The 21,542-nt window shown below is 35.5% G+C and overlaps 4 protein-coding genes, 1 long non-coding RNA gene, 2 other non-coding genes and 1 pseudogene across 9 annotated transcripts; 4 read left to right on the top strand and 4 right to left on the bottom strand.

The window, feature by feature from the left end:
• Positions 1-1,343: 1,343 nt before the first annotated feature.
• TRNAF-GAA (transfer RNA phenylalanine (anticodon GAA)) lies at positions 1,344-1,416 on the bottom strand. The gene has a single exon. It is a non-coding gene; the product is annotated as a tRNA-Phe (tRNA).
• LOC149512103 (autophagy-related protein 8i-like) lies at positions 1,408-3,038 on the top strand. 3 transcript variants are annotated; one of them, XM_089752161.1, is made up of 5 exons: positions 1,408-1,647; positions 1,747-1,802; positions 2,088-2,322; positions 2,461-2,579; positions 2,667-3,038. In XM_089752161.1, the coding sequence occupies exons 1-3, from the start codon at positions 1,541-1,543 to the stop codon at positions 2,198-2,200; spliced, it is 276 nt and encodes a 91-aa protein (XP_089608287.1). In that variant the 5' UTR covers positions 1,408-1,540; the 3' UTR covers positions 2,201-2,322; positions 2,461-2,579; positions 2,667-3,038. The 3 variants fall into 3 exon arrangements, with proteins under 3 accessions (XP_089608287.1, XP_089608286.1, XP_089608285.1); XM_089752160.1 differs by having other exon boundaries at positions 2,088-2,579; XM_089752159.1 differs by lacking the exons at positions 1,408-1,647; positions 1,747-1,802 and having other exon boundaries at positions 2,156-2,322; positions 2,667-3,029.
• Positions 3,039-3,357: 319 nt separating this feature from the next.
• On the bottom strand, positions 3,358-7,528 carry LOC111314038 (uncharacterized). Its single transcript, XM_022915018.2, has 8 exons — positions 7,375-7,528; positions 6,966-7,196; positions 6,424-6,726; positions 6,060-6,268; positions 5,919-5,967; positions 5,757-5,846; positions 5,572-5,634; positions 3,358-5,441 (listed from the first exon to the last, which is right to left on the bottom strand). Exons 2-8 carry the CDS (start codon positions 7,131-7,133, stop codon positions 3,837-3,839), a joined length of 2,487 nt encoding a protein of 828 aa, XP_022770753.2. The 5' UTR covers positions 7,134-7,196; positions 7,375-7,528; the 3' UTR covers positions 3,358-3,836.
• Positions 7,529-10,046: 2,518 nt separating this feature from the next.
• Positions 10,047-12,058, bottom strand: LOC111313044 (uncharacterized; annotated as a pseudogene).
• Positions 12,059-12,134: 76 nt separating this feature from the next.
• TRNAA-UGC (transfer RNA alanine (anticodon UGC)) lies at positions 12,135-12,207 on the top strand. Its single transcript has one exon. It is a non-coding gene; the product is annotated as a tRNA-Ala (tRNA).
• Positions 12,208-13,267: 1,060 nt separating this feature from the next.
• LOC111314039 (peroxidase 5-like) lies at positions 13,268-14,689 on the top strand. Its single transcript, XM_022915019.2, has 2 exons — positions 13,268-13,652; positions 13,754-14,689. Exons 1-2 carry the CDS (start codon positions 13,416-13,418, stop codon positions 14,528-14,530), a joined length of 1,014 nt encoding a protein of 337 aa, XP_022770754.1. The 5' UTR covers positions 13,268-13,415; the 3' UTR covers positions 14,531-14,689.
• A 1,248-nt stretch (positions 14,690-15,937) lies between these two features.
• On the top strand, positions 15,938-16,689 carry LOC111314040 (ubiquitin-ribosomal protein eS31 fusion protein-like). Its single transcript, XM_022915020.2, has one exon. The coding sequence runs from the start codon at positions 16,008-16,010 to the stop codon at positions 16,476-16,478; it is 471 nt and encodes a 156-aa protein (XP_022770755.1). The 5' UTR covers positions 15,938-16,007; the 3' UTR covers positions 16,479-16,689.
• An 874-nt stretch (positions 16,690-17,563) lies between these two features.
• On the bottom strand, positions 17,564-17,944 carry LOC149512104 (uncharacterized). Its single transcript, XR_016332450.1, has 3 exons — positions 17,870-17,944; positions 17,743-17,790; positions 17,564-17,665 (listed from the first exon to the last, which is right to left on the bottom strand). It is a non-coding gene; the product is annotated as an uncharacterized LOC149512104 (long non-coding RNA).
• Between the last annotated feature and the right edge of the window lie 3,598 nt (positions 17,945-21,542).

The raw sequence follows: 21,542 nt of genomic DNA on the forward strand, positions 1-21,542 counted from the left end.
TAAACAAAATTCAACTCAAAATTCTATACTCTATTGGACTTAGTTTAGATAATAAAACATTAATTGCGCAACGTGAGAAGGGCGAGATCTGCATCCGCGGAATGCCGGCAAGATTCAAAGTATTTCTGCGAACAATGAGGTAGCATCCTTTGACAAAATTAGTCAACCCAACCACCCACACAGCTAAATAATAGCCGTCACGCAAATCAATCCCATTCGTTTTCCCCCGGTAAACAAACACTGTTGTCAGCTTTGGACTTTGAATCTTCTTCATCTTTTCTCCTTTACTACTAGTTTTGGTTGAGGTGGCTTGGTTTAGCTCTAGTCAGATGACCGACCACTGCGATGTAGGCTTGATTGGAAGTCCAATGAAGCAATAGTGGGCCAATCTTATGACTGACAAACCCCAATAACTAGCCCAAAATCGACTAAACGCTCAAGCTAAGGTTCATAATTCTACGGCTAGTCAGGCTGCTAAAAAGTGAGCAGCTTAGCTTTAGAAGAAAATTGATTACTAGAAAATAAAAATCTCCTGGTTCCCCCTTTTGCTTTGTAAAAATCTCAATGATTTGAAGAAAATCAAAGATAACCTGTACTGATTGGCTGAGAGGGTGAGTTAAAGTTTTGAATGTCTGCTTCTACCTCATGAACCAATAAGAAGCAGACCCTGTATAAGAGAAACCTTCATACCTTACCATTTCATCAAGTAAACTCAATCAGGAATTGTTGCATCTACTTGCTCTTATCCCTAGGGCATTTTACATGACAACCATTGCTCTTTCTTCACCATTGACTGGCAAAGCTTAAGTTCAATAACTTTACTCTCTGTTAACCGCAAGCAACAACTTTATAAGTTAACGCATTATCGGGTAAGCCACAAATGATCCCATGTACGCTAATGCCTTCAAAGACTTGAAAAGATTTTATCATATTTGCTGATTATAGATCATAAAGGAGAACTTGAGAACCGGAACCTGATTTAAACAGAGGTCGATATTTTAGAATTTAAAAAAAAAAAAAAAAAGTGGGCGGGAGGTGATGTTTGAGGGAAGAAAAGTATTACTGGCAAGGAGATAAGTAAGGGAAGAGAGGTGAAGGAGAAGGTGAAGAAAACAGAAAGTTGATATTTCTCCGAGCTTTTGGCTGTTTTGTATATTCCACTGGCTTTGTTTCAGCTGCGAGTCCTCCATGGTTGAGAACTTGGAAGTGGAACTCGAAGCAGGTTGAAGTTGCCAAGGTTTAGTCTGCTGAACGATTTCGTGGGCTTTAAGAAAGCGGTAGACTTGCCAATTGTGAAGGGATAGCCCAATCGAGAAAGAACGAAGAACATAAAAATAATGGACTGCGGTGAGCGTGGATCGAACACGCGACCTTCAGATCTTCAGTCTGACGCTCTCCCAACTGAGCTATCCCCGCCAGTTGATCTATTTCATCCATATATTATTATTGTAAACTTACAGTAATTGAGTTTACGCTTCAGCTATTTTTCGCTCTCTGCTATAAAGCATCGTCTTCTTCCAGTTTTAACCGTTGCGTATAAATGTTGATAAAGTCCTTTCTTCGTTCCCCGTCTTTAACAAGATTCGACTTGACTCTACTGCATTGCCATGGGAAAGATCCCGTCTTTAAGGGACGAGTTCACATTCGGTTTGCTTCAATAAACCCCCTTCCTATCTTCTTCTTCAAAACAAAATTTTTTTTTTCTTTCTTAATTTAATTTATTCTTTCTTCTAAATTGAATCGTAGACCAAAGGCTCGAAGAATCCCGCGATATCATTGCCAAATATCCCAATCGGGTCCCTGTGAGTTTTCCGATTCATTTTCCTTTGACTTTACTTTTGGTCAAACTTTTTCCTCCGTTTTTTCATTTTTGTTTCCATGTAAATATCATTCATAGTTTGTGTTTCCAAAATTCTGCCTTTATGGTTTTGCCGGGAAGTTAATTTTTTTAGAAGATATGATCAATTTTCAATTTTTAATCTGTTGGGTTTATTATTTATTTGTTGATTAATTTTCTACCTATCCATGGATATGGCTTATGGTTATGCTAAAAACAGTGATTTGACCCTTTTCTTCTCATTTTGCAGGTCATTGTGGAAAGATACTCAAAAGCAGATTTTCCCAAGATGGAAAAGAAAAAATAAGTTTCAGCCATGGCCAACAACAATTTGTTCTTATCAACTCTGAGAAAGACTACTAATGATGGATTGATGGGTGCTCTATTTTCTTAACTTTGTGTAATTATCAAGATTTTGGCATGTTGAATTGTGTAGATGAAAAGATCCAAAGTGGGAAACCCAGTTCTATAATTGCTAAACATTGGTAGTAATATTATTCTCATTTTATCACTCAGCATTCCTACACTTGAACTTCAGTCTTTAGTAGATGTCAAAACTTTTGAGTTTCTTGTTAAAAGATGAGCGGGCAGAATAAATTTGTTCCACATTGTTTCAATTATAGGTATCTGGTTCCTCGGAACATGTCTGTTGGACAATTCAGACACATCTTAAGCTTGAGGCTTCGTCTGACCCCAGGAAAAGCGCTCTTTGTGTTTGTAAAGAACACTTTACCTCAAACAAGTAAGCCATGATAATGTTTTATGTCATACTTCTTTTATATGATTCTGTTGTGTCGAACGAACCCTTATCTATGACCTGTGTTTGCAGCTACTCTTATGGATCCTGTATATGAATATTTCAAAGAGGATGATGGATTTCTGTATATGTGTTACAGCAGCGAGAAAACCTTCGGTTTTGCGACTAATCATATTTTTCAACCGTAAGCTTTGTGCATAACTGTAAAATCCATTGGTTCCCCCCCTTTCTCCCAATGATGGATCTTGAATGATGAAACTCAGCCTGGTATTTTGGTGTTGTAGAATCTGTCAACCATATCATTCATTCTGTAAGTCCTTATGACATACGAGTCATTCTACAAGTTAATGCTATCAATATCTATGGACTGGCATGCAAATATGTAATCGTGATGCAAATATGCAAATATCCATCCATTGCTTGCAAATGGTTAACTATGGGAAATCTTACATCCCCTTTCTGTGTTCTCATTTTGACCACTCAACCCGGTTTCTATGATGCTGGATTTGTCTAGAAAGCTAAGGTCGTCTAATGGTAAAGGAGGGGATGTTACAATTGCTACATAAAACGTACTGGCTTAGTGGTATTGATATAAAATACTATGTTATGCGGTAAGGTATCTTCATGAGGGTTCTGCATAAAACATTAAAACTTGACAAAAACAATCACATTCTTCTCACATCAGTTTGATTTCGATTTTCAGTTCGAAAGTTTTGTTAGCGGAATTTGACATCGATCCAAACAAAGCCAAATTTAAGTCGCCTTTAATCTAAATACTTATTTTATTGTATCAATGTTAAATTATTTTCTTATAAAAATTCAAAATAAGTGAGAGCAAAGAAAAGAAACCCACAATCTTCAAACCAAGAACCTTCAAAAGCATGTATGAAGACAAACCCACAATCTTCAACTCTGCAAAAGGTTTCTTTTATCGCTCAGTGAAAACACACTTAAAAGAACAATATCCAAACTCCAGATCGGTCCTTCTCACCTCTAAATCACCATGTTGGACAAAATTATCATCCACAGTGGCTAAGTAATAAAAGCCAACACAACTAGGATAGTTTCTGTAACTCCCTAAAAACCCAGGCCATTAATGCAATCTTCTCCATCTATAGCCACCACTTCTGTTAACATCATAGCACTCAAATCACCTTTGAAAATGCTTCTAGGTCATTTCCAAGAAAGATGTGACCTCCCTGGCGGCAAACACCATCTTCCAGCAAGGTTTTGGCTTATCACCTATAAAAAGAGTTTCCGACTTCCTCCTTTCTTCCAATCGCCCCGTACAGTCAATCCGTCAGTAGAGTTTTGGCCGCCATCAAAAGCGTTATCTAATGGTTTAGGATCAGGTTCTGGCTCAGAATTTTCTAGATCCAATAGTGCTGCCATTGAACCATCACCAAGCCGCACCCGGTGAAACTTTGAAGTTTTCTTTCGTTGCTTGCTACCACCCCCCCCATCCCCGGATTTAGCAGATAAGGAATCATTTTGGCCCCCAATTTTTATTGAGGGCTGATTGTTAGAATTCAGTTCCACTTGCTGTTCATCGCCCATCACCTTTGATTTGCCTTTGGCAGGACGGTAGCCATCCTTTGATAGCACCTTTGCCTGTTCTCCAGAAGGCTTATAACTTGACTGTAATTTGTGGACACTGCTCATAATACTATCAGCCAGTGTATCCTTTGAATTACTGACCGCAGCATCCAGAGACTTCCCTTTCCCTTTCTTAGAGGCATTATTATCCTTCAACCAGACACCAACTTGAGCCCCACCATTCTCTTGCAAACCATTGCTTTGAAAACTAGCATTGTAGGTGTCAATTAGTTCTTTCTGCTTCCGAGCATCAGGGCAGAGTCTAGCCAGCTCAAGAACTAGATGTGACAAGCCATACTGTTGTACATAATCCAAATATCTGTCTGTTCCAATTAAGCCCTGACGATACTGTCCGGATATTTCTTTAAAAGCAGTGTACTTTTCTTCATCATATTCAAGAACAGCTCGCATCTTTTCCACCAAAGATATGTTGGCTGTATGAACATCTTCCACGTTCCTCAGAACCTGGCTGCTTGAGGACTGCTTGTGCCTTTGTGCTGCTGAAACTGGAGGAAACTCAGAGACAGATGGTTCTGAGTATCCACCATCAGCAAGATTTGGAGCTGATGAAGAATGGCTAATCCTACTTGTGTTGCCTGAGCTCATTCGAGAACCAGATGATATTAATATATCTGCTGTTATTGGTCGTGCCTGATCCTGCGCCTGAGCCTGTGCATTAGTTGAACTTGAATAGCTCAACTGTGAAACTCTGTTACCACTATCAAGTGATGTTACAGTGGCAATATTTGTTGCTGGTCTAAACTGACTTGAACTACTTGATGTTTGCATGGGCCTGCGACTTGTTGCTGGCCATGCCTGAGCTGAACTCAAAATATTTTTATTCCCAACCTTCTGGCGCCGTAGATGTGCTGCCATGGTGTTATTAGGCAAACCTTCAGAGCTATGTTTAGAATTTTGTTGAATGTTGCTGGGAGCCATGGGGAGAGGAGGAAAAGATTCTTGAAAAGGTGCACCCCTTGAGCCTCCCCCCAATGCTTGAAGATATCTTGAAGATGATTCAAAATCTGTTGTCGATAATAATTCAAAAGGCTGAACTAGTGGATCAATATCATTTGTTTCTCCATGATCAGAGCCCACCTGTGCAATGGATGATGCTGGTGGATCACTGGCTGTCCCCAAACTTGCCTCAATGGCCATTGAAAGTTCATCAGATGGCTCACACCAAAACATTCGTCCTGTTCCACGACGATTACCTTCATTACTTCGACTATACCGAAAGCTAGTTGGTATCTGCAAAAAAGTACAATTAATTAACAAAACAACAAGTAACCAACTCATCTACAAATGGATATATATCAGTGAATGAATTGGGAAAATTACAACTTATGTGGAGTCTATTAATTAGAAGGATGATACATACTTGCAAAGCAGCATTACGCTGTGCTCGAGACATGCGACCTCCATGTTCAATGGTATTATGCCTCTGAAAGGATAAAAGTGAAAATATAAGAACTTTACATGAGAAAAGGAAAAGTTTAGCTATACAAAGGAAATACTCAAATAATCAAAAAGAAAAACCAAAATTTATATGCCCCGAGAAGTCACCTTTAGTTCAGCTTCAGACTGAAAGACAATAAACTTTTTGGCAAGGCAAGCTTCATCCTCACATAGGTAATGATCTCGGCGAAAATGAATCTGTGGTAGACAATTTTCAAAGTCCCATTTAACTTTACAAGGAAACAAAAAGAAATAAATCAGTCATCTTGCCTCAAGGTCGTCATAATTCTTGTAATATTCATATTGTCCAGGATGCTGTCTGCATTGAGCATTGAACATTGAACATGCAAAAATAAGTCCACTTGTTTTAAATTGTATCCTAAAAATCAGTACCAGGAATAGCCCCAGTACCTTTGGCATATATGACATGTATAGTGCTCTGTGGACATGTGTGAGTATAATTCATTATCCCCATAGAATGGATTCTTGCAGAATTCACACATTGGATGTCCCATGAAGCCACCTCTCTCACTTTCAGATCCATCCACCTCAGAGTCACCTGTGTGTATATGTTGATTTAACTGCACTCTAGTATATAGCTTTTGTTCACAAATAAACACCTACATCGTCCAAAGGAAACCAGTGAGATAATCAATGCATACACACAGCTTTTGTTGATGGACAAACAACCGATTCATCAAAAAGGAACAAAGCTACACAATGGTCATATTTTCATTAGAACTGTTAAATATAATGTCAAACATATTAACCCTACCTTCCGTCCTTCCAAACACAGTTTGCACATAACCAGTCTATGTCTATGAAACAAATGACCTTTCAACTGTTCAATGTTCCTAAACTTCCCCCGCCGCTTCACTCCATCGTTGGACTGATCTTCCATCTTGTCACATACACTACATGAAAGCCTGCACATTGCCTTGATCATCCTGTAGTGATCAACATCATCGAAAAATGCTTGCGTATCCTCGTGATACCAATACGAACCCACCCGTCCTTCTCTTACTTCAGATGGCAACACAGAGAAGTCATTGATCATCCTCGTGTAATCCCCTAAAGCCTGGAACAAAACCAGAACCACAAAGACTTATTATGTCTAAAATATTTTATAAACAAAAAAAAAAAAAAAGTAAAATGCGGACTCCAACTTGGCTTTGATTTAGTGATCATCATCATCTAATAAAGATTCCAAAGAATTAGCTAATTAAATCAGACAAAAGCAATATCGAACGTTATAATTAGGATAATTTCAATTCGAAATTGAGATTGGTGACAAAACAGAAAGAGGGAAGCCCTAACCTTAGTGACGAAGATGACGTTGGACTCAGTCTTGCAGATGCAGCAGCGACGATCGTTGCAGATGAAGCGGAGACGAGCGACGCACGTGGAGCACACGTCCCGGTGACCACACGCGCCGTAGGCAACCCATTCCAAATTGTCAGCACAAACCGCACAGCTGTCGTCCATCTCCGTTTCTTGATAATATTCTCGGAAAACCTTATTGCTCAACAGATCGATTGGAAATTGATGCTGTGGAGAAAATAATAAAAATAAATAATCTAGGGTTTATTTTTGCGCAGACAAGTAATTCAGATTCATAATAATAATATTACATATATGGTGGTTTTGTTGAGAAAAAAAAAAACACAATTAGTCAATGACGTGAGACTTGGACGGCGAGAGACGGCGCACGGAATTTGGAAATTACCTTCCGGGAATTTGGAAATTAGGTGAGAAATTACTGGTGACCAGTTTCCAGCCAAAAGTTTAAGAGAGAAACTTTATATATTGAAATAAAAGGTTCTGGCAACGAAGAGCACTATATATATTGGTTTTTTTTTTTTTTAAATAGCAGTGTCAATTGATAAAAAAAATATATACATATCCAAATTAGGAGTCAAGTTACTTGCAGTTCAAGAAAGATTATGGTAGTAATGGTATTTTGGTGAAGAAACGTGAAAAGCGTGAAAAGCGAAAGGAGAAAGGGACATTGGAATTTTAATTTATATCTGTTATTAACTTAATATTTCAAGTCTTACGCTCTTAAACTTTAATATTTATTTTGGTCATAAGAAGGAGGTCAATGATCATGCACATGTCAGTTCGGGCACTAATATGAAGGAGATAATTCCTTCATTTGCTTATAATTTCCATGATTTTTATTTTTTTTTTTTTTTGTTTTACAACAATTAACTTTGCAAGTTTTCTTTGATGGCCAAATTGAAGAGATATGATACGAATTTTGAGTTCCTTTTATATGGTAAAGAAATTAGATTTATTTAAAGATTAAATTATTTTAAACTCAAAATTCGTCTAAAACCTGATAATATTTAGAAAAAAAATAAAATTTATTAAACTAATTTGACATAATTTTTGACCTATTTAAATTTCGAGTCAAGTTTTAAACAAAAAATTTAAAAATTGAGTTTAGTATGATCCAATTCAAATTCATATACATACAAAATTTTTTATTTTTATATATTATATATAAATTAATTCACATATATAAATTAAAAATAAAAATTATATATTTTATTAAACTTGATTTTTTTATATAGTTTGTATTTGTAATTTTTACATATATAATTTTTATTTTTAATTTATAAATATAATTTCATTAAATTTAATTTAATCATATTTTTTAAATTTTTTATTATATAAATTAAGTTTAATGAATGAATTTAATATTTTTTTAATTAATTTAACCGAACTTAAACAAATTTTAAAACCTAAGATTTCAAGCCAACTAAGCCTTAATAAATATATAAATTATTAATACTAAATATAATTTTAATTTGAATCCAATCTGATTCGACTCATAAACACCTGAATATAAAACATATGTATATTTAAGTTTTATATATTTACTCCTTGACAAATTTTATATTTAAATAAAACTTTGTCTATTTTTAGAACATGTTTAATTGTTTTTAATCCTTTAATAATAATAGTATTATTATTGGCTTCATGACTTTTGTCCAATTTATTATAGATATTGCTAATAATAAAATAAATAAAAGGTGTAAACGTATAAATAAATTTTATATTTTATTATATTCATAATTTATTTATTTGATTAATGAATATTGAAATATTATTTGTCATTATTTGTTAAGTTTAATAAATAATAAATAAAAATCAAGCTTATTATATAAATTATTTGTCAAAAACTTTGTTTATTTAACATTTTTGGATGTAAAATAAATCAATCATGAATAAATTTTTTTATGTTCGTAGTTTATTCATTTAATTATAAAATATTATTTATAATCATTTTTTAAATTTAAAAATAATAAATCATATTAAATTTATGGATAAATTATTTATCAAACATTTTATTTATTTACACTTAAAAAAAAAAAAAAAGCACAACTTAGCATAAATAAAAGCATAAAATGATTGACAATATCAGAAGCAACATTTATTTATCCTCGAATGATTATTTTTCTATTTAGAAACTAAAAAATAAGCAATGAGGAAGTCTAATCAAAATCACAAGTAATCCATAATGTTTTAAGTTTTTCAATAAATTATGTATTTGGTTATAGGTTTTTTGTATTTTTATCGACAAAAACTCTACAATAATTTATTTATTTGTGAGCTGTGAATTTATAGTAGGTTTTTTGGCTTTGCTTTTAGGTTGAGTCTTTTTAATTTAGACTTTAAAGTTTAAATTTAAGTGTACCAAATAAAAAAATATTTTAGATCTAAAAGTCTCGAAAAAATCCTTATGAAAAATGAAGAGAGGATTCAAAATTTATTTTGTTTAGATATATTTATTATTAAATATAAAATACCATAATATTTAAAATATAATAAAGACTAAACTAAAAAATTGAAAAATATATTTTTTATTTGGCACACCAAGCTTCCTACCTTAAAGCCAAATAAAAAATATAATAGTCATATAGACAATATAATAAAGCCTAAACTAAAAGAGCAAAAAAATATAATAAACTCAAATAGAAAATATAATAATATCTACAGTAAAAAAGTGAAAAAAAATATGATTTTTAATTATATAAATTAAATATAATGAAATTATTATTATTTAAAAAAGTATTTCTTAAAAAGGATTTTTTTGAAAAGTTAAAAGTTTCAAAATTTTAAAATATTTTCTCAAATAAAAAAAATTATGAATTCTTGTGAAAAGTGTTTAAAGGATTTAAAATTTATTTTTGTTTGGATATTAAATATAAAATACTAAAATATTAAAAATATAATAAAACCTAAACTTTCACAAAATAGCACAAAAAACCAAAAACAAAAATGTAATAGTAGCATATTAAAATTTTTAATTTTAATATATTTATAATATTTAACATGTCGATTAAAAATTGTATTATTATTTTTAAATTAAAAACAGTTACGTATTTTAAAAATAATTGACCCCTACGAAGTGGGGCCGAATTTTAGTGGTTCAAAAACTTCATCACAAAGTTTGATCACTGCCGCCTTTCCCGTGCACAAGCGCCCTATATTCACCTCGCCCGGAGAGTCCCACGTTGGAGTCCAGGGCATTGTATCAATCCAAAGGCCTTCAGAACTTACGCATCTCGCCATTAAATTCACCGTTAACGGCGTCAAGTATATATAGAATTTTATATCCAGACCGTCCGGAACGGAACACGAGGGACTTCCCAGAGGGAGAGCAGGACGGGAAGGAGTTATTCCCTGTATCTTCTCTCGTAAGCATCTTCACATGGCAAGGGATCTCTTCATGATCATCGTTGAGATCTGAAGGGTCAAATGTGATTCTTGCGATCTGGACCATTGCTTTAACTGTCTCAAATATTGGGCCCAGGGATGTGTAAATCACGTGTTTGTCACTTGGGCTCCGCGAGTTATTAAATGTTGTACGGGCGTAGATCAAAGTCCAATGTTTTGACCCGTCCGATTTGACGATAACGCCAACGTTTTCATCCAAAGCGGGGGATTCAAGGCTAGGAGATCACCATTGGGAGAGAAGAAAGGGAAGGATCCGTCGGGTCGCAGCATACATAGTTCTTTGATTGGAGACATAACTGGCTCGAGATGTGGAACCGTGGACTCGCCCTGAGTCGACTCACCTCTGAACCTGTGGTATCCGAGTCGCAACTGCGATTCTTTTTGTCATGGAAGGCGGCCGGAGTGCAGCAGTGGAGACCAGGCGGAATGATATGGCAAGGGACAACTGGGAACCCAAAAAATTCAAGAGGATTTTCTGGAAATTCGAGACGTAAAATGCTCCACAAGCTATCGTCAAATTGGCAGTGAAAGAAAATGGTGGAATCACCGAACCAAGTGGGCCAGCCGCCAGTCTCACAAACAACAAAACGGTTATTCGGGTCGGATGCTGAAAAAACAACTATATCTGTTTTGAGCTCGTGAAAATCACCTTCCCAAGAACGAGAACCGTCCGATGCAACGGCTACAAGTTTTCCAGATTTTGAAATAGCAGGACTATAGTCAACAACCCCGTTAGGAGAAAATCGTATAATGCCTCTTTTACCCTGGAGCTCGGTTGAGTAAAGGGCGGACCAACTCTTGAAAGGTTGATAAGGCTTTTCATGAGCAGAAATGAACTAAAGGCGGTGATTTTTTATGATGGGTGAATCGTGGAAGAGGCTGTTGGGGGCAGATGGAAGCTGCTCAGGCTTGGATAGGGCTGGGTGGGTGAGGTAAATCCGGGGGGATCCTGATCTTTCAGAGATAAAGACAATGGATTGATCTTCGTTTGCAAATTTAGCGTTGACGTTGATGAAAATACCGTCAGTGAGGCAGTGTTCAGAGGTGGCAGTGCTGATGGGAGTTTGGTTCAGATTGACGGTGAAGATGTCGAAGCCGTACTGTAGCCTTCCGACGGAGATGAAAATGATGGTGCCTTTAGGGTCCATTGTACTACGAGTGGAAGGCGTGGGAGTGGGAGTGAAAGTGTCTCAAAACCTGAATTATTTGCATTAAGAAGCATCCGCGACCAAAAGTAAAGTGGGTGATAGAGGCAAGATGATTGAAAGGTGGTTCGCACAGGAAAGAGGTTTTTTTTTTTTTTTGCCCATTCACAGGAAAGAGGGTGGTCAATTGTTATTCTAAAACAAAAAAGTTTACTCGTTTGACTTTGAGCTGACGTAGCATTGTTTATCCGCCTGGCCTCGTGATTTTGCATGTCCAGAAGTAATTCGTAAGATAATGTGTTAAACGTCAGGAGATCACGTCGGCTGTTTATCTGAGCTTAAATTAGACTGATCCGAATAAGATCATCAATATTGAGGTTATCGTTCACAAATTCTTACCAATTGGATTTTCCATTATCTTTTGACTTTATGTTTTAACAAAAAGAGTATGTCAAGATTTCATATAAATGTAGGAAAGAATTTGCAGGGGTAGTTTTTACATTTATTTTAAAAGAACTACAGATATCTTGTTTGAGTTAACAAATCCAATACTTCTTGATATTTTTATTTTAAAAAAAAATAAAAAATAACGTGAGGGGATGTAGCTCAAATGGTAGAGCGCTCGCTTTGCATGCGAGAGGTACGGGGTTCGATCCCCCGCATCTCCATTTCACAGATTTTTCAACCGATTCTGGAGAAACGCTTGATGGAACGCATTAACAAGCTGAGTTTCTAGTTCATGTTCTTTGACCCACATCAAGCTTCTATGTCAATAGCTTTCATTTTCATTGCAACGGCCTCAACTCCGTTCGCATCGCCAATGCATTCTTCATTTTCACTACTTTTTTTAGATATATTATAAATAAAATCACAAGTTTATAAATAATTTTCTTAATTGTATATAAAGTAAAAAGTTAAGATTTAAGAATTAAAAATACCCATCATTAAAAAAAAAAAAAAGAAAAACTAAGCTTACGAAGTCTTTTTTTTTTTACTTTTTATTTTTTAAAATGTTTTTTAATTTTAAATTTTTTAGTAAAAGATAAAAATCAATAATTAAAATGCAAAAATTAAATTAAATATGATATTAAAATTGACAGATTACAAAATTTTCATAAATTTAACGAATCAATTCAAAATTTTTCAGATCATTAGTATAAACAATCCAAACATAAAATCGACGGATCGAGGGTTAAGTCACCGGGTCGATTTGCTCCGTCAAACTGCCGGCTTAGTTCGTATTTAATGACTATGAAAAGCAAAACATATATGCAGCTGTTTTAGTGCCAGCCAAAAGAAATCATACTCGAGTACCAGAGCTCTGTTTCAACTGTATGTTGCAACTTGCAATTTGAATATAGAAACTAAAAAGACTAGTTCAGAGTTCAAAAACAATATCAAGGATATGGACCCGAATAGGACTGTGGAGGTATATTAAACATTTAAGCCCTGTCTTTTTTTTTTTTTTTGGTAATACTTTCATGTCATTATGTTTTAAATTGTCCTATCTACCTGGAAGGGAGGGTCAGGGAAAAAGAGATGAGAGCTTGCTGATATGCAAGTGTTCTGCAAAAGAAACAGCTGGTGCTGGGGCAGAATTGTTCAAAAGACGAAAACGTCAGCCTGAAGCTAAGCTCTCAAGCTTACAGCTACACACGTTTTGGGTTCCCAAAGTAGTACCAACTCTACCTTCTTTACTTGTATCTTCACCTATAAATACTCCCACTGGATTCGCTAGTTCTTCCATCCCCACTTTCATAATCTTTGAACTGCATAAAGCTAGCACGATCATTCTCCTCTGCCTTTCGCTTATTCTAATTTGCTTCCAAAGAAACTAATTCCTCATTTATAAGTTTTTCTTCTCCCACCTGCCACAATGAATTTTTTGTGCTCAAAGTTACATATCATTGTCCTGGTCTCATTTATGTTTTCATATTCACTGTTGTCCACAATGGCATCTGCATCAGCAGCATCTTTGAAGGTGGGCTTCTATAAAGGAAGTTGTCAATCTGCAGAGACAATTGTGAGAAAAGTTGTAAACAAAGCTGTGTCACGAAATGATGGTATAGGTGCTGGACTTATCAGAATGTATTTCCATGACTGCTTTGTCAGGGTACTTTCATTTTCAACAATCTCTAATAATTTGTACTCTCTATATGGATTATATTTCTTCCTCCTCTAACTGAATGTAATTTTTTTTTTTTTGTAATTCAGGGTTGTGATGCTTCTCTGCTTCTAAAATCCACACCTGGAAACCCAGCAGAGAGGGACCATCCCGCAAACAATCCAAGTGCACGAGGTTTCGAGGTCATTGATGAAGCCAAAACCCAAATCGAGGCACTATGTCCAGGGACAGTGTCTTGTGCAGACATTCTTGCTTTTGCTGCGCGGGACAGCACCTATAAAACCGGAGGAATATACTACGCCGTTCCCGCTGGACGCCGGGATGGCCGTGTCTCTATTTTTGATGAAGTGGCACAAAATCTTCCCCCTCCATTCTTCAATGCAGAACAAATTGCTCAAAATTTCGCAAGGAAAGGAATGTCACTTGATGAGATGGTGACATTATCAGGGGCACACTCCATTGGTGTCTCACGTTGCTCTTCGTTCTCCAACCGCCTCTACTCTTTCAATGCCACTCATGCCCAAGATCCCTCTCTGGATCCTAACTACGCAGCTTTTCTGAAAACAAAATGCCCACCACCAACTACTCCTGGTGCTGGTAGAGAACCATTACTGGCACTTGACACTGTGACGCCCAATCGCCTGGATAACAAGTACTACAGTGAACTGAGGCGTCGTCGTGGTTTACTAACCTCTGACCAGACATTGATGGACAGCTCTTTGACCTCGAGAATGGTCTTGAACAATGAGAGGAATGGTGCATCGTGGGCTAGAAAGTTTGCTAAGGCAATGGTGCACATGGGTTCCCTTGATGTTCTCACAGGATCACAAGGTGAAATAAGGAGAATTTGCAGTGTGGTGAATTGATATCACTCAAAATTAGTGGAGTATATTTGTGTGTCTTGTTTAGTTTCATTTTTATTTCCCATACTCGCTCTTTTTTTCATACACGAAATTAATATTTGCATTCTTTCATGCATTTATTAATTGTTATTGCTAATCTAAAGTATAAATCATTTTCAATTACTTGTGAGATTCTATTTTTCTGTAATATGTGATGTGATGTAACATGTTTCTTATTTTCTTCCAATAAAATCAAGGAATGTTCCTTGCTTATTCTCTTTTCTAATGCCACAATTTTTACATGTTAAAGATGCATGATTAATGCACGGTACTATTACTAAATCATTAGTAGTATTTCTATGTAATTTGATAATTAAGTTCAATCCTTCTTAATTTTTTTATGATATAATATAAATGATTAGGGTCATATATATATATATATATATATATATATATATATATATATATATATATACAAAGAGAAAAGAAGATGACAAGTTTAAAACTCATGCCCACATGTCTTTCTTAAAGCTTCTTAATCACTAAATCAAAAAATGAAAGACAATCAGATTCATATATAATTTTTGTAAACTCATATTATAAACAGGGAATAAATAAACAAATTTGAAAAAAAATATTTTTTTAATATCTCAAAAAGTATATAAATATATATATTCATTTGAATATTATTTCTAAAAGGTTTTTTGAACATCTATACATACATATATATATATTGTACATGAATACTCTAAAAAAATTCTAAACCCATGACTACTCGATTTCTTCGCTTACGACTCTGCTTGCTGACCAAGCTAGACTCAAGCCTGAGCAAAAGAAATCTTGCTTCAACAAGTTAGTGCAATACTGCCAATCAATAATCAAATTCTTCTTGTTCACCACCAGAGAAAAACTACATATATAGTTAACATCATCATTTCTTTTTGGTACCCTTTTAGTTTTTATCATAGAGAATTAACATTATCAAATGCAAATCTATTCATCCACTCTAACATTATATGTGGTTACATGTAAGAGAGCACTTTATAAACCGCCATATATTTGGGCTTATCTAATTAATATCGTTAAATCAAGCAAAATAAAAAAAAAAACCCAATGTAGTTTTGGTAGGTTATGAAAAGTTTAAAACTAGAACTACAAAAAATAAATAAATATAGAAAAAAATTTTCTCCTATAATTTATTTTCTGTTAGTATATTAGAATTGGTTTAGTCATAAAAAAGAAAATCAAAATTAAAAATAAAGTATTTCAATGTATATATTTCAATTTTCCTTTACATTCGGCTGTGGTTGGGCTCTGTAATATTGGGCCACGTCGCATGATCAATGAGCCCAAAACCCTAAAATGGCATGGGCAATTACGTACTTTCAACCGCCACCCAAACTCCCACAAAACCCCTAACCATCCTATCATATGACTATCTCATTTTGAAACCCTAGCCGAAACGCCCACCATTTCCTCTGCATCTGCAGCCAACAGCAGGATGCAGATATTTGTCAAAACCCTAACGGGGAAGACCATAACCCTAGAGGTCGAGTCTTCTGACACCATCGACAATGTCAAAGCCAAGATTCAAGACAAGGAAGGCATCCCACCCGACCAACAACGTCTCATCTTCGCCGGCAAGCAGCTCGAAGACGGCCGCACCTTAGCCGACTATAACATCCAGAAGGAATCGACTCTCCACCTCGTCCTCCGTCTCAGGGGTGGCGCCAAGAAGAGGAAGAAGAAGACCTACACCAAGCCCAAAAAGATCAAGCACAAGAAGAAGAAGGTCAAGCTCGCCGTGCTCCAGTTCTACAAGGTGGATGAATCCGGGAAGGTTCAGAGGCTCAGGAAAGAGTGCCCTAACGCGGAGTGTGGGGCCGGGACTTTCATGGCTAACCATTTTGATAGGCACTACTGCGGTAAGTGTGGGCTCACTTATGTTTACCAGAAGGCTGGTGGGGATTGATTTGGGTCGGGTTCGACCTTCGGTTTGGGTCGTTCCAAAAATAGATTTATAATTTTTTTTTAAAGCATGAGTATTAGGATTTTAATTTTCAATAATCGTTGGACTTTTTTTTTTTTTGGTTATGTTTTATTATGTTATAATACTTCGGATATGATTTGGGGGTTTTGATTACAAATTTAGCTGCTTGAATCAAATTATGCTGCTTTCTATATATTTTTATTTGGTTGATTACTTGATGTGGTTCTTTTATATGTTACTTTGTTATCTGGTGAATTAGTGTGTGCTTGAAATTTGGATTGAAGCTCTTTTTTTGGGACCAAGGCTGGTGTTTGCTTTATATGCCAGACATGTTATGGATTTTAGACCCTTTGTATTGTAAAGCAGAGTGGAACCCTGAGGATTGAATTATGGAGAGGGTCAAGTGACTCAGACTCTTATCTGATTAAAATGAGGTCATAGAAAAATGTCTAATTTTTTACCAATCATTTAAGGCTATCAGCGCCAGAGTTATGGTTGTGTTCATTTTCCTTTCATAATTTTGATCAAAATCACTTGGAATTTAGAAATTTTGCATTGCATTAGGCCTGAGTCCCCGTATTGGCTTGTCAATTCTCTCTCTCTCTCTCTCTCTCCCCCTCTACCTGTCATTATTGATTCTGTTTCCAGTGTTTTACGTTGTAGGCCTATTCGAGATAGTTGTCATTGCATGTTGGTGGATACAGTTTTTAAGATGTTTTGGGGGTAAAACTCGGTAATACTCTTTTAAGAAATATGTCAACCTAGAACTTTTGATTCCCTGCAATGATATGCTCGATGTTGAATGCCAATTGCCTTGCTGATGGTAATGGAATAATAGACGACAGTACCTCTTATAAGGTACACTTCATGTATATTTCTCTTCTATTTTTGGTGTTCCTTTATGAATTGTTTCCCAGTAGGAAAATGAAATTTCAAAGTAGTTCTTCTATCTATCCTTGTCTGTTTATGATGATGGCATAGGAGACTATGAAAGAGAATGAAAGTGGCTGGGAAAATGGCTGGAGTTGTAGTTTCCCTTCTTCCATATCTGGTTTCCTACCCTCTCAAAAGCATGAAGGAACAATCTTGGGAGGATCAAATTTTTTGCTTTTACGATCAGTGCGAATGTTCCATAGCAGGGGATGTGAACCACAGCCAGGGCAAAGTACCTGTGCAATGGATTCCATTCATCAGATTCTTATATTAACAATTTTGAGGGAGGAAATGAATTGTGTTAGCCAAATACCATAAACGGGCCCATGGCGTATTAAGTTCGAGGAAAGGATATTGCTACCTAGGAAAGTACCAGCACGTTACTAGTTGTTTAACCAGAACTTAGGAGACAGGAGAATAGAAAAAAGAACTATACTTACCATGTAAAACCCCAGGCATGAATAACCCACTGAAAAACAATATACAAAAAGCTCCACTGAACAAAATATGCAAGCCGGAACCAATGAAATGGTAGGCAAAAAATATGAGTTTCATTAATAATAAAACGTGTGCAGTGCCAAAGCAGTAAATAAAAAATGAAATCCAGAAGTTATATCTGTTCCCTCTTCCTTTATCCTTTTATCTTCTTTGGAGTCTCCACACACACAGTTTTTTGAAAGATATTCAACATTATGGCTTGAGTACTTACGGAAGAGAAGTAGAACCCATGAATTTATTGTAGAAATGCAGAGTAATCAAGAAAAGTATTTCCACTTATGGAGTGGTGACATACTTACAAGGCTATTTAGAAAGGCATCCAGTATAAGAAAAACAGCATTCATAGTATGCATGCAACCCATTAACTGTCTAGAAGATATAAGCAGAAATGAGTGAACTTTCTAGTAATTCACCATATTAGGATAAGAGCAAGAGTCATAACATTATATAGCCACTATTGCTTATAAGTTTGCAAATTAAATTTAGCAGCAAGCATAATTCTTGCTTATCTATTGATGGTTTCTGCCACAAGTCTGTGAACAAAGGAGAAGTAATTTGGAAGAAAGAATTCTAAGATGGATGTTGGTACCAACCGCATAGCATAGAGCAGCACTGTGTAAGGAAACACAACATTCAACATGAACCTCAAGTAGCAAAACAAAAAAAACTAGTATGGAACAGTTTGGTTTTGTACCATGAAACTGTCCTTTGTGACACTCAAGTGTTTCATCAGGAAAAATTATTCGAGGAACATTAAGGAGAATATTAGTCAATAACATGGTCCAAGAGAAACATTTTATGCTTGCTAGAAGAATGACCGTTATAGATTTTGTCTAGTTCTCTTGTGTAAGAATGATGAATTCTAACGGTAGTACTGTTATACAAGAATGTAGGGAGGACTTTCGACAAAGCCCAGTCATAAATTTATCTTTCAACAAGCTTGGAGGAACAGAATAAACAAAGCAGACGACAAATCCTTGCAATCAAATTAAGACTTTTCCATAAATGTAGCATAGATAGTTTATATGAAGTTAATCTCACCATGTTCAGGCCAAGGTGTGAGTTGATAAAAACGGGACAATAACACACCAAAATATATGTCCGTTAGGATAACAGCACCTCCACAAGTTTGCAGTGAGGCTAAAGTGAGTAATCAGTTGTCTGCAGGGAAAGAAAGACACTACTCCGTACTACAGGTCACAGAACACTTAATATAGATGTGGTGGTATCCTGTCTTTGATCAGTGTTGCTTTGAAGTTTTTGGTAATCACTTTGTAAACACGAAAGGGACAAAGATCATATTAAAACACGTCGTTGAAGTGTTATCAAGAACTCGAAGATGCATTGCACGTTTTAAATGGAAAAACTTAAGAAAAAATCAGCTTTTAGGATTGACAGAAAATTGAGTTTATATTTGACGTATTAACGGTGTATAAGTTGCCACATAATCAATAAACAAACTTGAAAATTAAAAATTCTTTAAAAATAAAATAAAGTAAACTTTTATTATTTACATTTTAGGACATAATTTTTTTAAAAAAATTTGGTAGTTAATGATGCGGCATACGATGTGGTTTGATGACAAACCTCAGAAAATTTTGATATATCCATGACTGACCTGATATATAGTTTGCATAAGATATCCCCAAAATCCTGCCCTTCGCTGAAACTTCTCCTGAGCATAGTGACTCTGCAACTTGGCTTTACCCGACATCTTTTTCCCCATAAGTTACAGAGTTTCCAGTTCCACCCTCTTCCACATCTTTTTTCAGAAACTCATCCCCTGCACCATTTTCAGGAAGAGGTGTACTTAAGCACAACCAACATCCATAAGCAGAAATGACAGTCCCCAGCTACGCATAGAAAGGGCATATGTGAAGAAGGAGAAACTTTAATAAAGTTTTTGTCAACAAAGAAAAAGGTATGTAATTTAGTATCATTGAAATCACATATTTGCATCTTAAAAATAGACTATAAATAAGCGGATATTAGTACTAGGAAAAGATAATGGGAGACATGGGATTTAAGTTCTTTACATACCGCAAAATAGACCACAACCAATGCAAATATCCACCTGCAGATTTGTTGCATCACCGGATTAGCTATCAGAAGCGTTCATTTCTTTACTATAGGCAATGGGTTTAACATTCTCAAGAAAAAAAAAAAGATAGTAATATTTTGTGGATCAAAAAATGTTCAGCATAGGATGAAGGAAAAGTCTTCAAAGTGTTAATGTAAAGAAAGCAAATACTAAGAATAATATGTAAAGATTAAAGTATGAAAAACCAAAACATGAAGGAAAGTTCGGAGATGATCATACTCAGTGTAGAAATAGAAAGCAAAAGCTCCCTCCAAGGCAATAGCCTCATACAGTATCCGAGCCAAGCATATAGAAGCCAAAGCTCTATAACAAAGAAGCCAGCAGGGATTGAGCTTTCTCCACTGTGGCTTCCAAAAATCATCGAAAAATAATGGGTCTGTTTTAACTTTCTTGATCACTTACGAAGCTAAAACAGATGGGGCTACGATGATTAATGCACACACTGGAACTTGCCATCTAAGCCAGTACCCCAGATCTTCACCGTTATAATTCGACATTTCTCATTTGATTAGAGGAAGGAAAGATTTGGGGACTTGGGAAATAAGTTGGGAATATGAGAAAGTTATTGGAGTTTGGTCATCAGAGCTTTCCAAGTTGTCTCTCGGACAATGAAGATTAATTGCTTTGTCGGAGGTCAAAGGTAGTTGACTTGGGTAAGTTCCAAATATAGCTGGGCTTTTATATTTTGTTTTAAGGAGTCAATCAAGGCCTAGTTCACTTCTTTCAGACTATCCGGCCCATGGAATTGGACCATAAGAAAGGTTCTGGCTGGTTTACAACTTTTTCATTTTTCTTTATTGTTGAAGTTAGAATTTCTTTTTACCTAAATTACCTAATTAGTAGTCCAATTCTTTCTATAAATGTAACTAAATTTAAACATTTTTGTGATCTTAACAATAAAATAATAATAATCAAAAGAATCCAGAATATTAGTTTCTCAAGTGACAAGACTATTAGTTGTTCACCAAGAGGACCAACCCTATATGGTAACCATTAATTTTCAAGTAATTGCTTGTTTCATACTGAACTCCCTTCCTATATTAAATTGGAATTGAATTCATTTTTTTTTTATGTTAGAGATTATCAGAATTTAAATTTTGATTATTAAAATTAAAATTTTAATATTCTACCAAACTGTAGTCAAGAATTTAAAATGTTTCTGTGTGATCTAATCAATTAACCTCAAATTTTACAAAATTTCACTAATATTGATGACTGAAATGGTTATATATGTGTAAAAGGAAACACAAGAGAAACCCAAAAAAAAAAAAAAACTATCAAAGAAAAAGGGGCTTTTAATTTCTAGTACAAAATGCGTATAAAACCAAAATGAAGAAACTTCCTCGGTGTAGTAAACAAAAACGGAAGCATCCCATTCGACAATGTCCTACGACGGGAACCCGGCAAGGACTGCAAATGAAACAAAACGAGTCACCACTAGCCATCGGGGATGCACTCCTTCCCAACAACTGGTCCATAGCTGGTAAGAGCCAACATGAGCCCTTAGTGTGGCG

This window comes from Durio zibethinus, chromosome 23 (assembly GCF_047325235.1).
Source record: "Durio zibethinus cultivar Kanyao isolate XHJ-2024 chromosome 23, ASM4732523v1, whole genome shotgun sequence".
NCBI lineage: Eukaryota > Viridiplantae > Streptophyta > Magnoliopsida > Malvales > Malvaceae > Durio > Durio zibethinus.